This window comes from Hemitrygon akajei, chromosome 6 (assembly GCF_048418815.1).
Source record: "Hemitrygon akajei chromosome 6, sHemAka1.3, whole genome shotgun sequence".
Taxonomy (NCBI): domain Eukaryota; kingdom Metazoa; phylum Chordata; class Chondrichthyes; order Myliobatiformes; family Dasyatidae; genus Hemitrygon; species Hemitrygon akajei.
The window spans coordinates 167,340,284-167,357,797 of NC_133129.1; the positions used below are offsets into that span (position 1 = coordinate 167,340,284).

General features: G+C 40.2%; 1 protein-coding gene across 2 annotated transcripts in view; it reads right to left on the reverse strand.

Annotated features, from left to right (window-relative positions):
- Positions 1-17,514, reverse strand: part of luzp2 (leucine zipper protein 2) — a 405,480-nt gene that overhangs the window by 180,088 nt on the left and 207,878 nt on the right. For both annotated transcript variants that reach the window (XM_073049725.1, XM_073049724.1), the window contains exon 3: positions 10,286-10,356. In XM_073049725.1, coding sequence (XP_072905826.1) covers positions 10,286-10,356 — 71 coding nt within the window. The remainder of the gene's footprint in view (positions 1-10,285; positions 10,357-17,514) is intronic.

Consider the following 17,514-nt stretch of genomic DNA (forward strand, 5'->3'; position numbering starts at 1 on the left):
AAGGTTGTTGTTTTGTCACCAGCTGATCTATCTCACTCCTGTACACCTCCTCGACACCATCTGAAATTCTGATGACCATAATTGGGTCATTGGCAAATTTATAGATGGTGTTTGAGCTGTGCCTAGCCACACAGTCATGTGTGTGTGTAGAGAGAGAGAGTAGATCTGTGGGCTAAGCACACATCCTAGAAGTGCATTAGTGTTGATGTTAGCGAAGAGGAGATGGTATTTCCAGTCTGTACAGACTGTGGTCTCTTGATGAAGAAGTTAAGGATCCAATTACAGAGGAATGTACAGAGGCCCTGACATCGCAGCCTGACACAGGTATTGCTATTGTCCAGGTGATCCAAAGCCGAGTGGCAAACCAGTGAGATTACATCAGCAGTAGACCTATTGTTGTGATAGGCAGATTGCAGTGGGTCCAGGTCTTTGCTTATGCAGGAGGTGATCCTAGCCTTGACCAACCTTTCAAAACACTACATCACAGCTGATGTGAGTGCAACTGGGCAATAGTTGTTGAGGCAGCTCGCCTGCTTTTCCTGGGCACTGGTATGATTGTCACTCTTTTGAAGCAGGTGACAACCTGCTGCAGCAGTGAGAGATTGAAGATGTCCTTGAACACCCCGCCAGGTTGGTTGACACGGGTTTTCAATGCTCTACCAACTAGACCATCGGGGCCTGATGCTTGCGAGGGTTTACCCTCTTGGAAGGTGGTCTGACAGAGATCACAGGATCAGAAGATGCTGCGGGCATTTGCAAACTGTAGTCTTATTTTCCCTTTCAAAACATGCATAAAGGCATTGAGCTCATCTGGGAGAGAAACAACTCTGCCATTCATGATGTTAAGTTTTGCCTTGTTGGAAGTAATGACTTGCAAACCCTGACAGAGCATCCAATTCTGTCTCTATCTTCAATCAGAATCATTTTCTCCCTTTTAAAATAACATTCTGTATGTTGTACCTGGACTTCCTCTAAAGTTCTGGATCAGCAATTTTGAAAACCACAGATCTAGCCCACAGCAGACTACGAATCTCCTAGTTCATCCATGGCTTTTGGTTTGGGTATGACAGGTAAGTTCTCAAAGGTACACATTGATCTACTCAGGTCGATGACAACTGTGGCATATTCATTCAAATTCAAAGATGAATCCCTGAATATTGTCCAGTCCACTGACTCAAAGCAGTCCTGAAAGTGCTCCTCCACCTCCCTTGACCATATCTTCTTGGTGCTCACCACTGGTGCTGTGCTATTTAGTCTCTATCTATACACCATATTTGTAAGTACAGCCAGTTGATTCGACTTTCCAAACTGTGGGTGTGGGATGGCACGATAAGCGTCCTTGATGGTGGTGTAACAGTAGTTAAGTGAATTGGCTCCTCTGGTTCCACAGGTGATATGTTCCTGGTAGTTTTTCAGAGAATTCTACAAGTTAGCCTGGTTGAAATACCCCGCAATGATAAGGAAGGCAACTGGGTGTATTCTGTTGTGACTGCTGATCACCGTGCTCAGCTCTTGCAGTGTCTGCCTGACATTGTCCTGAGGTGGAATCTACCGGGATGATGGCAGAACACTCCCTCAGAGGGACGACACTTGACGGCTGGATGTTCCAGGTCAGGTGAGTTGGACTAAGACAGAATGCTACGTCTGTGCACCATGATAAGTTAATCATAAAGCATACTCCACCTCCTCTATCTTTAAAATAGTAAGACTTTGTGGTGAATGGTGCAGCTGTAGCACTGCATCCAAAATAGCAGAGGATAGCCATGCTTCTGTGAAGCAAAGTTCACAGCGGGAATGCATTGTGGAAAAATATACCGTCATTCTCATTGGTAGATAAAGTAGAAAAAACAGTGTATTTTTTAAATGGTGTTAGATTGAAAAATGGGATCTGGATATTCTTGGACATGAATAATGATTAGCCAAAGTGCAATTAGCAAGACAAATGGTATGTTGACCATTATTTAAAGTACATTGATTTCAGGATTAAATATGCCTTTTGCTATTATATACAGTAAATTGTGCATCTAGAATTTTGTATACTAATGTTAGCTCCCTTGATGGAAGAATACATTTGTAATTAAGGGAATCTAGAGAAGTTTCTATTTGTTTCCTGAGATCATATTTCTGTGCTGCGAGGAGAAATCAAGCAGTTTGGGGATATACTCTCAGGGTTAGAAGAGTGAGTGATTTCTTAGAAGTATATATTTTAAGGATTTTAGACAGTGGTGGATGCAGAAATAGCATTTTTACCACCCTGTTATCACTAGACCCTAGGAGGTACAGGCTATGAATTCACAATTGCACAGCATGTTTGTCACTCCTTATGAATATTCAGCTTTAAAATGATCACATAGTGCATAAAATCTTAAACTAAGTGGCCAAATTTTCAAGCTTTCTTATATCTTTTTCTCTCCTCAGACTCAAGGCACTCAAGGCAAACCTGAAGTTGAATAAAGACAAATGTCAGCTAGGAGGGACTGAACTTACCTTTGTGGGTGATATAGTCAGCAATGAGGGTGTGTGTCCTGATCCATTGAAGGTTTCTGCTATTGAGAACATGCCAAGACTGCAATGTAAAAAGGATGTTCAAAGGTTCATGGAAATGGTCAAATACTTGGGAAGATTCATACCCAATCTTTTGGAACAGCTTGCTCCGTTGAAGCAGCTAACAGAAAAGAAAAATGAATGGAGCTGGAATCATGAACAGGAGAAAGCATGGCAAAATCTCAAGTAAGTGTTCACTAAAGAACCTGTGTTGAGATTCTATGATGCTGACAGACCCATCAAAATCTCATGTGATGCATCTCAAGAAGCCTTAGGAGCAGTATTACTCCAAAAACATGATTAGGAATGGCTACCAGTGGCATATGCATTTTGTTCATTATCCGACCCAGAAACAAGGTATGCCCAAATTGAAAAAGAATTGCTCAGCATTATGTCCGCTTGCCAGAGATTTCATCAGTTTGTGTCAGGACAATCTATTGATGTTGAAACTGATCATAAGCCTTTGATTACGTTGTTTTGCACACCCTTAAGTGACTGTCCTTTGCGAATTCAGTGAATGATGATCAAACAGCAAAGTTATGTATTGAATGTGTCACACACCTGGAAAATTCATGTACATGGATGACACACTTTCCAGAGCTGTGGTTCCAACAACAAAAGACAGTCACAGAGATGCTATTGATGCTCAGGCATTTGTTGCTATGATCATAGAGACTGTACCTCTTGCTCCCAAAAAGTTGGAACTGCTGCATCTTGAGACAGAGAAGGACAAAATTCTCAGTCAGGTAATACAAGAGGTGATGGATGGATGGATGGCCAGATAATAGGCATGACTGTACCTCAGAGATACAAGAATATTGGAACCACAGATCAGAACTTTCTGTTGTGGATGGGATATTGTACAAAGGTAGCAGAATTGTGATTCCTAAAAGTCTCTGAAAAGAAGTGTTTGGGAAAATTCATGTAGGCCACCTAGATATTGAAAAATGTAAGAGAAGGGCATGGGAAGTGATGTTTTGGCCCAGGATAAATCAACACATTGCAGAATTGGTGTGTTCTTGTCAAATATGCCTTAAATACCAACCTAGCAATTCCATGGAGCCACTGCATCCACATCCTAGTCCTCAAAGACCTTATCAGAAGGTAGGCATTGATCTTTTTGTAACTGACAACAAAGATTATCTATTAATAACAGATTATTACTCATCGTATCCCGAAGTGTGTGGTCTGAGCAGAACAAGTGCAGAGAATGTAATTACATGCATGAAATCAGTTCTTTCCAGACATGGTATACCTGACGAAGTTTTCACAGACAATAGTCCACAATTCAATGGTGAATGCATGAGACATTTTGCTCATGAATGGGGCTTTGTTCATATAACATCTAGTCCATTTTTCCCTCAGTCCAATGGACCAGTTGAGAAATCGGTAGGAATTATCAAGAAACTGATGCACAAAGCAAAAGATAGTGGAGGTGATTTTTATAAAGCTTTGATAGCCTATCGCAGTACTCCACTTGAATGTGGATTTTCACTTGCTCAGCTCTTGATGGGACGCTGTTTGAGATCCAATCTGTCAATAGATGAGAGCCTTCTGAGAACAGAGGGAGGTGAACAAGTGAAAAGATGGAAAGATGAATGCAAAGCAAAGCAGAACATATACTTTGACAGATGTTCTCATCCATTACTTGAACTGCACCAAGGAGAAAGGATACAAGGCAAAATGAACACATGGACACAGAAAGCTACAGTACTTGAAGAAGTACAACCCAGATCATACATGGTCCAAACAGAAGAAGGAGCAGTGTTAAGAAGAAATCGCAAAGACCTCAAGAAAGAGCCAACTTCAGAGTTTCAGTTAACTGATGCAGACCGGACAAAACATGGAAATAACAAAGAAACACAAGAACTGTGTGAACCACTTAAAAGGTCTTCTCATGTTCATAAACTGATAGAGACATGTTAAATTATGCATTTGCTCTGGTCGATATTGCTAATCGTCTTTCTTTTTAAGGAAAGGAAGATGTGGTGATATAATGTGTAAGAACGTGATTGGAGAGAGTTCTGAGTATGCACAGGAATGATTGAAAGATCAGGAAGATGGTATTGTAAACACATGGTGGTGGTTGTTAAATAAAAGTTCTATTTCTTCCAGAAGATGTTTCTTTATTAGTAACCCATGGTACGCATGAATATAAAGAATACAACAATAAGTAGTGCAAAAAGAGAGCAAAATAGTGAGGTAGTGTTTATGCGTCCATTGTCTATTCAAAATCTGATGGCAGAGGGAAAAAAGCTATTCCTAAAACATTAAATGTGTGTCTTCAGGCTCCTGTACCTCCTCCCTGATTGTAGGAATGAGAGGGGGGCATGTCTTGGGTGGTGATGGTCCGTAATGATGGAGGCCACTTTTTTGAGACATCATCTTTTGAAGATATCCTCGATCCTGGGTAGGCTAGAGCTCATGGTGGAGCTGTCTGAGTTGACAACCCTCTGCAGCTGGCCCCTGCATACCAGCTGGTGATACAATCAGTTAAAATGATCTCTGTGGTACATCTGTAGAAATTTACTAGAGCTTATGCTTTACCTAGCTTTGAGGTGCTCTAGAACGCCACACTTGCAGCTGGAGAAGTTACTGTACATCAGCTGCACTTATATCTCCCAGCATCTTGGATCTTGAGTTCTCTGTCCAAGTGATTAAGACACTTACTTGTATCTCTTACAATTTGGTACTTGGTCTTCATGGGTCAAAATACAATCTTTTCTTCTTTAGATAAACAGACAATTAGTGATCCCATTGTGAAACACCTCCACTCTGTCTAAAGCATTGACTCCAGGTTGTTCCCTGCTTCATTTCTACACCATACTTCTTTTGGACCCTTTTTATATGGGTTATGTCCCTTGATGACAAGGTCCATGCTAATCAAACATCATTACGTCCTTTAAATGTGGTGGTTAGCCATCTCCTTAAAGCACTGCACTCTTTATGGTGAGGATGCTCTTAACTTACTGTCAGGTAGAGTGTTCCAGGATTTAGATCAAGTGACTAAGAATTGGCAATATACTTCAAGGACAGGCTAGTGCGAGACTTGGAGAGAATCGGCTGGTGGTGGTGTTCCCATGTTCTCCTACCCTTGACCTTCTTGCTGGCAAAAGTTACAGGTTTAGATGCATTGTTGGTACAGACTTGGCAAATAGGTGCACTGAGTGGTAAACATTGCAGCCACCCGTATGGCAGTGATGGATGAAAATCAAGAGGGATACTTTGCTCTGGATGGTATCGCTCTTCTAGAGAGATTTTGAAGTTATATTCATCCAGGCAAGTGGAGAACATTCCATCATGCTCCTCAATTGTATTTGGAGGAAAAGACCTTAGGATATCAGAATATGTCATCGGCCAAAGGATGCCCAGGCTTTGACCTGCTCTAAGCACAAGAGATCCTGCAGATGCTGAAAATCTATAGTGACACACAAGATGCTGGAGGCATTCAGCACACCAAGCAGCATTAATGGAGGGGAATAAACAAAGTTTCAGGCTGGGTCCCTTCATTGGGATCTGTTCTTGTAGTATTTTGTATCTCATCTTTCCTTAAAATTCAGCCCATCAAGTCTATGCCAGCTCTTAGTAAATACTTCAGTTCAGTTCCCCCAGTAATCTAAAACTTAATCCATTAACTCTCACCAGCTCCTATCCATCTATGTCATCAACACTGTGAAGAGGATGATTAGCCCACTGGATATCTTTGGGAGACCAGTGCATAGTGAAAACCTGCAAATGCCACACAACCAGCATCTAAAGTCACGATTGAGTAAAGTTGACAGTGTCATGCAGCAACAAGACTAATTTCTGTGCCACTGTTCCATCCTCAGTTGAGTTTCTACTCAGTTGTAAATCTCCAAGATGCAAATGGGGACAGAGTTAGCTGCAGGAATGCCATTGAAAAACAAAGGTGGGCAGATTCTTTTTTTGTTGATAGCTGACAGTTTGTGTCACGGGTGTAACATGCTACTAGTCAGCCCATGCCAAAATGTTTCTGGGGCTTTACTGCATGCAGATATGGCCTGCTTTCTCTGCTGATGGGTTGTGGATGAAGGTGAACATTGTGGAATCATCAGACACCCCTACTTCTCACCTTATGACAGATGGAAGGTTACTGATGAAACAACAGAAGTTGCCAAGGCATAGAACACTGCTCGAGGAACTCCTATGGTGATGTCACAGGACTGATATGATTGACCTCTGACAACTACAACCAATTTTCTTTCAGCAAGATATGACATTGCTTTTACTATTCTCTATTATGCCCATTGACTTCTGTTTACCAGGGCTCCCAATTCCCTTTCTAATGCCAAAGATATTGACTCTTACCTTTCTTCTCAAACTCAAGCCCTTTGGTCCTGGTTTGGATTTTGATTTTGACCTTGCCTGGGGCTAAGAAGTCTAATGAAGCTTAAGAATCCTTCAAGTTGCATCTTTACAGACTTCTGGAGGTTATCAAGACTCCACATCATAACAGTGTTTATCCAAGGCAATGAAAGGAAGATTGAAATTCCATTGTCAGTCAGAGTTACTGACTGGGTTGGTGTAAGTCAGATTGAACTGATGTACATTTTCCAAGCGTATATCTATCCTCAATCACTTTTTTCCTGGTGAAATTGCACTGAATTTATTGACAATTTGTTGTTACTCACTTCTATAAGTTCAGCTTCTTCTGCTTTTTAAATAGACTGTTTTCTGTAAAATTGACATTATGTGCTGTACAACTGAATCTTGCTGTGAGTTCAGTAATCAACATCACCCTTCCTTTAGGTATCAGATAACATTGCATTAACAGGACAGAAACACTTCTGTCATTTCACGTATTATTACTTTCATTCCTAATCACAAAGGATGTGCATTTCAATTCTTTAGTTACTCCCATTTATATTATTAGTTCTGCAAATTAACTGTTCTAGCATTTCCCTCTCTCAAAACATCCTCTTTATCTTTTTTTAATAATTTTTCCATTTCCAGTAAAATATCATTAATTAAAATGTTTAACGTAATTCCTCTCTCCTCTGTTGCTGTCTATGTGTTGAGCATTTCTGTTTATATTTAGAAATAGTTCATGTTAAGTCTTTCAAAGTAAAGATTACATGCTTTCAACTGGGAATACTACATTCAGAGACTACGATTCCACTTTACTCTGGAATCAGGTAAATGTTTGAGTCTAGATTTACTGTATATTATCCCTGACAAGAACCTTGACCTCCTCAAACTTCATTTCTCTCTCATTAAACAGAGTACTGCCATTCATTGAATGGTTCAATGGTTCCATTTAATAATCAGATAACGTATACAGTATACAAACTAAAATTCTTACTCTTCACAAACATCCACAAAACAGAAGAAAAACCTCAAAGAATGAATGACAGAAAAACATTAGGACCCCAGAACCCCCTGACTCCCTCCCATGCACAAGCAGTAGCAAAGCATCAAATCTCACCGCGCATTCCAGCAGGAAGCATCAGGGCCCACCACCCACCAAGCAAGCAATAGCATGGTCCCTAAAGAGACCATGATCTGCAGTCCAAGAAAAAACATCATTCACCCAACAGTTCAACGTGCCACAGACTCTCCCCCTCACGAACAAGAGAGAGAGAAGTGTCACCCCTTCCACAGTGAGGGGGGAAATGAACAGACTGCTGTTTCGTTGTGACAGTCTGAAGCAAAGATTATTTGAGCTCACCCTACTCAGGAACCGGTAGAGAGAGAGAGAGAGAGAGAGAGAGAGAGAGGGAGAGCGATCACTTGTGCAGAGCTCTCGGATAGCCGCACCCGTGGTCTCAATATTCCAATCTCCCCTGACGCTTCTCTGAATAAGTTCCCATTGACTCAAGCAAGTCATTTCGAAGAGTAAGCTATCTCTAGGCTTTTTATTGAAGGGTCCTTTAGTTTCCTGTTTTCTGATAATCTGTTACATTTCCCTAAGGATCCTATGTTTACTTTCATATCTCAAAGAGTCATGTAGTTGGAACTCTAATGCTACTCTAGTTAGCATTTCAGTCTTCCGCCATTCAAATCTTCGGTATTTGAATTTACTTGGACAACTAATGGTCAGCTCTATTCCTTCCTCAGATTGGTACTTGTGCAAGAGTTTTCATTAGTAATTGTGTGTGGAGTCTATGGGATTAATAGAAAATGAGGAAATAAGTGCTGTGTTCTGATTAGCTATCTTGGGAATATTATCCCCAACATTCAATCAAACTAATAAATCATGAGTGTTGGGATTATTTAAGTATATAACAATGATTTCTATAAGAATAAATTTCCATTAGAAACCATATTTATACTGTCCATAGAAAACTTACTACTGACAAAGTTGCGATAACATGGTGAAAATCTTGCCAGCATGTGTTATTAGATTGGAAACATGATCGCCATATGATTTAGACTGATTTGGTTGGCTATTTATATAGAAGCTATAAATATGTGCAAGATCTAATCCATCTTCTAAACCCAACTTTCAGGTTGGAGGAGCAGTACCTCATTCCGTCTGGGTAGCCCCAATCTGATGGCATGAACACCAGTTTCTTTAACATCTGGTAATTTCTCCCACCTCCTTTGCTTCTTGTTCCATTCCACATTCTGGCTCTCCCCTTACCACTTCTTTGCTCCTCTCTTACCTATTGCCTCTCTCTGATGCCCTCTTTCTTCCCTTTCACCCATGATCCACTGTCCTCTCCTATCAGATTCCTTCTTCTTAATCCCTTTACCTTTTGCACCTATCACTTCCCAGCCCCTCACTTCATCCCCACCCTCACCCACTTACCTCTCACCCCTCACCTGGCTTTATCTATCATCTTTTAACTGGTACACTTTTCCTTTCCCCTACTTACTGACTTCTCTCCCCATCCATTCCAGTCCTGAAGAATGGTCTCAAATGGAAACATCAACTCTTTATTCCATTCCATAGATTCTCCCCGAGCTGCTGAGCTCCTCCAGCATTGTGTGTGTGTTACTCTGGATTTCCAGCATCTGCAGAATCTCTTGTGTTTTCCATCTTTTAATAGCTTTTTTTGTTTTCAAAAGGCTCAAATGGTTTTGTTTATTCCTTCACTGAAAAATATATGGATTTTATAGGATAATTGCAGACATTGCAGACTAATTAAATTCAGAGCACAACCAACAGTCCCAACAGAATCAGACAAATTTGTCTTTATGCCACCCATCATTTCATCATTGACATTTTTCATTGTTCTATGCAATTGAGTGTCGATGGCCAAAATGTCAATGGCTTGCCTATAAGTGGCATGAAGAAAAATTTGTCTGGTTTCGTTGAAGTACTTAAGATCTGAATTTTATTAGCTTATAATGTGTGCTATCACTCTGTAAAATATGCACATCACTTACTGAAGAAATGAAGAAAATAAGGAAACCAATGCAATCCCATACATTTATTAATATCCTATTTACTGTATTGATGTGCTCTGTCATATATTGAAATCATAAGTGTAGGAGAGAGAATATAATAAGTTAGGATTCAGTATGAGACTATAGTATCATATTATAAATCTTAAATCAGAATTCTTCCCTTAAAACCAAGTTCACTGGCATATGATTTAGTCTGACGGGGTTAGATGCTTGGTAACCAAAGAAGTTACAATAGGAGTAAAGATAGATCGATTATTTAAATCTGGGAACATACGTAACACTATAATTATGAATAATATTACCAATATATTCTACACACTTACCACAGGCTCTTTTCATACACAATAATGAAAGGTAAATCACTCACTTCTGCTTCTGGCTTATCTCCAGAAGTTTTTGCACGTCATTTTTGGCAGCTGCTTCTTCAGTTTTCAAAGACTGTTGGGCAGTTTGCAAGGGAATAAATGGTGCAATAAGAAAAGATTCATATATATTTTTAAAATGCAATATAATTTCAATAATTAAAGAACATTAATAAATGCTGTACAGAGAACAATTCAATTTTCTACAATGATACTAAATAAGAAAACATCTATTCTATCAGTTTGCATTCCCCCGTTTTAATGCTCCAAAGATACAATTAGACAAATTACACCTGCTTCTGGAAATATGGATGGGGATTAGTTATAATGCAAAATACAAACATGTCAAGTATTTACAAAGCATTATACCATCAGTGCTAATTATATTATTCAGATTCAGTTTATTGTCAATGTGTTCCAACTGGAATAAATGTTTGAATACAAAGACATTTCAGTCTTTTATGATGTGACTCAGTTTCATTTATTTTAAATAACTATTTTCTGATATGAATCCTGTTACTTTTGACTAAATATTAGTTGATATTAAATGCTTAGATTGAACTTGATGTATTCTTCCATGCTTGAATTTCAGCTGGATTATTAAATCCATAAACACCGATCCCAGATCTTGATGTTGGGGAGCATGATAGTATACCTTTTTACAGTGCTAGCAATTGGTGTTTAAAAACCTTGCCTGTGTCTGCAAGGAGTTTGTATGTTCTCTTTGTGACCACATGACTTTCCTCTAAGTGGTCCACATTCCAAAGATGAATGGCTTAGTAAGATGCGGGCATGCTATATCGGTGCTGCAACATGACGACCCTTCCAGGCTGTTCCCAGCACATCCTTGGACTGTGCTGGACATTGTCACAAACAATACATTTTACCATATGTTTTGATGCTTCAGTGTACATGTGACAAATTTAGCTAATCTTCATCACATTACTTCTATCTCACCTCACTGTTCCTGGGGATATATATACAGTAAGTTACCCTGGATAGTCAGCCAAGCAAAAATCTGCCAGTGGGCTAAGCAAATTACGTGAGTAAATCGAATCTTGGAATAAGAGTAATCAATATTATTATGCCACCATATGAATTTAATGTTCTTTGAAAATATTCTAGCAACATTTAGATTTTCTGCAAAGTTCCTGGTAAAATATTGGTTCTAGGGCAAAATAATATTATTGCTTGAAATCAGAAAAAAATCTCAATAGCTTGGGACTTTTTTGTGAAGGAAGAAACAGAGAAAATCAGTGGTGACTTGAGTCTCTAAAAAGTTCCATTTCTATTCTTATGAAAGGCCACTACCCTAAAAGTTCACTCGAATCTTCTTTCAAAAACTCGGGAGCATTTACTGGGTTCTATTAAAAACATAGACTTTAACATTATTTCAGATTGACTTAATAATTTAAAACTCATGAATTTAAATTCCAATCAAACAGTCAAAAAATTCATAAATATTATTGGTATCGGAATTTATTCAAATTTGGCTTTGAAACTGAACCAAGAGGTCGAACGTGTTTAATTACTCCAGAACTGAACAACTTTTAGTAAGAGAACCAACGTAAAAATTCAAGTCATTTTTGAGAGCTGCAGGAGGTGAACTTTCTGCTGCATTCTTAAAGAGGGCCTTTTGTTCATAATTCTGGTTCACCAGGGTTTCCAGTGGCAGAATACCAACTTCCTCTGGCTGCTCTGTGTTCCTGCCAGAAATCTAGGTACTAAACCTGAGCCAGGTTTAAACTGGCATAGCTTCAACAACATCATTCGTTTGAATAGAAGGGAATGGCAGCTAAAGATAGAAGGAAATCCGAGTCATTTGCATTTATTTTGGAATTAATTTTGAATCAATTATAAATTTACTTAATCACTCAATAATTATATGTAGATTAATTTAATTTTTTTACATGTTCCTGATTGTTTTAAATTTTTATAATATCTTATGATCATTAAGATCATGAATAATTAAAAATATGGCAGAATTTATTGGATACTCTTCAGTGACATTCAGAAAAATTACAAGCCTTTCAATGACTGATATGACTGGGCATGTAGATGAACTGTAGATGAACATGTAGATGAACTGCTATTAAAGGATTGCATTTTACCATGGGAAGTTTTGATCAATCAGGTACCAGTTTCAAATAGTGAAGTATTTTTAGCATTTTACCATTCACTATGGTGGGCAGGATAGAAATGTCCCACAGGTCTCATGAATTATACCTTAAGGAAAGGTTATATACTGTTTCTCATTTGTACTCCATTTTAATAATAGTTAAATGAAAAAGACACCAAATTACAACTAAATAAGTATAGTAGGGATGCAGGGCCAAGTGAAGTGTTGTGGCTCCATGATGTGGGAGCTGGTGGATCCCATTGTCGTTCCTGGTGACCACATCTGCAACAAGTAATGGTTGCTCAAGGAACTCAGGCTCAAAGTTGGTGACCTGGAATCTGAGCTTCAACACTGTGATGCATCACAATAGGGGAGAGTTGTCTGAATAATATGTTTCAGGTGGTAATCACGCCTGTTAGATTAACAACTTCAAAATCGGTTTGTGGTTAGGGACAACAGGGTGTGACTGTGAGTGAGGCAGGAAATGAGGGTCAGGAGGTAGTCTAGAGGAGTCTCAACCCTTAAGCCAGTCCAACAGGTCTGAGGTTGTTGCTCCCTGTGACGATGGGAGTAGGGGCTTTAGGAAAGCCATGCAAATTAACCATGGCGCTGAGGTTCAGGAAGCCATTCAAGAGGAGAATGAGAAGGGAAATCCAGTTGTATTTGAAGATGCATAGTAAAGGAGAAAGACACAATTTTCTGTCACAAAGATCAAGAGTCCCAAAAGTTTTATTGTCTGCCTAGTGCCCAGATACTGGACATCTCATTTGACCTGCAAAGGAATTTGGAGTAAGAGTAGAAAGATTCAGTTGTCTTGGCCCATGTAGATATCAACAATGTAGGAAAAGCAAGGAAAGAGGTTCGGCTGAGGGAATTTGAGCAGATGGGGACTAAACTAAAACCCAGAACCATGAAGATTGTTAACTTGCAAATTGGCATAGGATTAGTAAGGTCAGAGAGTTAAATACATGGCTCAAAGATAGGTGTCTGTAAAGTGGGTTTGACTTTGTAGAGCATTAGCACCAGTATTGGGAAGGGAGGGGCTTCACCTGAACCATACTGGGACTAAGGTCCTGACAAATCACATAACTAGGGCTGTGGATAGTGCTTTAAACTAAATAGCAGGGTGGATGGGTTCAACAGCTTGGAACAAGATGGATAAAGTAGAAGGGAGGGAGAGTACAAGAGAGGTTACTGATGTCTCCAGAATAAAGTATAAGACAGAAAATTTAGAAAGGAATCTAAAATATTATCCTCAAGTAACGTGGAGACAAAATTGAGAAGAGTGACGAATACAAAACTGAATGTATTTTAATTGAAAACACAGAGTTTACTAAAATAAGGTAGATGAACTTCTAAAATAGCTATAAATTGGCAGGTACAGTATGACATCACAAAGTTGTGATTGAAAAAACATCACTGCTGACAGCATAACATTGAAGGATACTCATTGCATTGGAAAGACAGACTGTTGTGCAGAGGAAATGTAATGGCACTGTTAGTAAAAAAAAAGGATATTACATCCTTAGAAAGAAGTGACATAGGATCTGAAGATGCAGAACCCTTTGGATAGAGTTAAGAAACTGCAAGGGTGATAAAAAAAAAAAGCCCTGATGGGAATTATATGCAGATCTCCGAATAGTAACTAGGATGTAAGGTACAAATTACAATGGGAGATAGAAATGACAGATAAAATTGGAAATGGGGGATTTCAATATGCAGATAGATTGAGAAACCTAGTTTGGAATGGGTACAAAGACAGGGAGTATGTAAAATGCCCATGAGAGACAAGGAAATTCCACATTTGCTGTTGAGGAAGATTTGATAAAGGAGCCTAAAAGAGTCCTTCGGAAGCACTGATCATAATATGACAGAATTCACCTTGCAATTTGAGAGGGTGAAGCTAAAATTGTATTATGAGTCTCACAGCTGAGTACCTACAGAGGCATGAGAGAAGAGATGGCCAAATTTTATTGGAAGTGGACTCTCGCCAGGCTGATGGTAGAGCACCAAGAGCTGGAGTTTCAAGGAGTAATTCAAAATATGCAGGATCAATTCATCCCAAAGAATAAGAAGCATTCTAAAGATGGGATGAGGTAGCCATGGCTGACAAGGGATGTCAAAAGCAGTAAAAGCAAAAGAGAACACATACAATATAACAAAAATTAATAGGAAGCTAAAAAGATCAACAAGGAGAGAAAAGATTAGATATGAAGGTAAACTAGCCAGTAATATTAAAGATGATATTAATTTATTTCAGATATATAAAGTGTAAAAGGGAGGCAGGAGTAGACACTAAACCACTGGAAAATGGTGCTGGAGAGGGAGCAACGGAGATCAAAGAAAAGGCTGACAAACTGAATAAGTATTTTGTATCACTCTTTGCTGTGGAAAACACAAAGTTCCAAGTAAGTTATAGGCAGATATAATTGTTGGGCAAGGTAATTATTGAGGAGAAGGTGCTTGGGAAGCGAAAAGGTTTAAAGACAGCAGAGCAGACTCGATGGGCCAAATGGCCTAATCCTGCTCCTATATCTTATGGTCTTATAGTCTAAGATAGGTAAGTCACCCGGACCAGCTGAAATATTGATGATGCATAGAGTTCCACAGCTCTCCCCCACTTGGAAGATCAGATCACAACCTGGCTCACGTCATGCCCTTGTATAAGCCCAAAGTACAACACCAGCTAGCCATCATTAAGATAATAAAGAAATTATCTCCAGCAGCCATTAAGGCTTTGAAGGGCTGCTTTGAGGTTCCTGACTGGAATGTGCTTTGTGAACCATATGGGGAGGACATTAATAGACTTACTGATTGCATCACTGGCTTCATCAAGTTCTGTGTGGACTCTGTAATACTATCAAGGACTGCTTACTGCATCCCTAACAACAAACCATGGGTCACCAGTGATCTAAAGGCTCTTCTCAACCACAACAAGAGAGCCTTCAGATCAGGAGGCAGGGAGGAACTTAAACTTGTGCAGTGAGCTAAAGAGAAGATCAAGGTGGCTAAAGAGGAGAGCTGGAGAACAAGATGGGGCAGAATAGCACACAGGAAGTGTGGAGAAGCATGAAGAATATCACTGGCTTCAATCAGCCTAGTTGTAGAGCCTCGGAATGCAGCCATGAGTGGGTTAATAAGTTAAACCAATTCTTCAATAGGTTTGACAATGGTCCTCTTGTTCACACCCCTCTCAGCATACCAGTCCAACTGCTGAGGCACCCAATGCTCCCTCAGCACCAATGCCTCCCCTCCTTTCTGCTCCCTCCTGCCCTCTCCAGTTCAACATGTGGATGAACAACACAGGCTAGCACTATCTACGTGCCCTTTTTGCTCTGCACCGACCATCCACACTTCTACATACCAACTGTTATTGTCCCGATCTTCGCCTCCCCCAACCCCCAACTTCCACCAACTCCTCAGTCACCACAGACTCACCTTCATTACTGAGCAGGTGGGAAGGGCTCTGGGGAAAATTAGATACAATACAGCATCGGGACCAGATGGTGTGAACCCCCAACGTCCTGAAGGAGTGTGCTGAGCAGCGGTGTGGAGTTCTCCAGCTCATTTTAAATCAGAATCTCAGCCTGGAAAGAGTCCCAACTGTGTGGAAAACATCATGTGTTTTCCCAGTACTCAAGAAGGGCCAACCGAAAGTCTTGAATGACTATCTTCTGGTCACATATCATGAAGACCCTCGAGAGGCTAATTCTGGTTCACCTTCGACCATTCATCAGATCAGCCCTTGGATCCCCTGCAGGTTGCCTACCAGGAGCACATTGTAGTCAAAGATGCCGTCATCTACCTGCTTAACAGACCATACTCCAATTTGGATAAGCAAGGCAGCACTGGGAGGATCATGTTCTTGGATTTCTCAAGTTCCTTCAATACCATGCAGCCCTCATTGCTGGGGGAAAAGCTCTGTTCACTGCATGTTGCCACTTGCATTGTATCCTGGATAATGGACTACCTGACTGGCAGACCACCGTTTGTGTGGCTTCAGAGCTGTGTGTTGGACATAGCTATAAGTAGCACTGGGGACTCACGGGGGCTGTATTGGTTCCCGACCTGTTTACTCTGTATACCTTGGACTTCAGATACAACACTGAGTTATGTCATCTGCTGAAATCCTCTGATCACTCAGCCATAGCTGGGTCTATAAAGGGAGGATGGGAGGATGAATATAGGACCTTGGTGGAGGACTTAGTCAAATGGTGCAAGCTGAATCATCTGTGGCTCAACATCAGCAAGACAAAGGAGATGGTGATGGAATTTAGGAAGATCAAGTCTGTACTGCTCCCTGTTACTATTGATAGTGAGTACATGGATGTGGTAAGGACCTACAAGTACCTGGGGGTACACCATATGACCGACTTGAGTGGAGCACCAACACAGATGCTGCACACGAGAAGGGCCAGAGTTGTCTCAGCTTCCTGAGGAGACTCTCCTTTGGAGGATGCCGGAGGTAGACTGCTTGTTCTAGCAGTCTGTTGTTACCAGTACAATCTTCCATGTGGTGTTCTGGTGGGGCAATGACATCAGTATGGCCTATACCAACAGGCTCAAAAAACTGATTAGAAAGGCTGGCTCTGCATTAGGAGTGAAATTGGACACACTGGAGGCTGTGGTAGAACAAAGGACCCTATGGAAAATCCTAGACCAATTCTGGACCATGATTCTCACCCTCTGCATGCCACCTTGGCTGAACAGAGGAGCACTTTTAGTAAATAGACTAAGACAATTGCACGCTCCAAAGAGCACAATATGAGGTCATTCTTACCCTCAGCCATTAGGCTCTATAATGAGTCAACCTATAGCCGGGGAAGTGATGACCCCCTCCTGTTGGACTGTTTGAGGTAACTTAGTTTTTGATTCTTTCTTATTTCTCTTCTAATATTTGTATATGTAATGCTACTGTGACACTGCAATTTCTTTTGGGATCAATAAAGTATCTATCTATTTATCTATACCCCAGAGTTCTGAAAGATAGGTAAAAAGATTGTGGAGGCATTAGTAGTGATGTTTCAAGAATCAGTAGATTTTGGAATGTTTCTGACATACTGGAAAATCACAATTGTCACTCCAGTCTTTAAGAAGGGAGGGAAGCAAAAGACA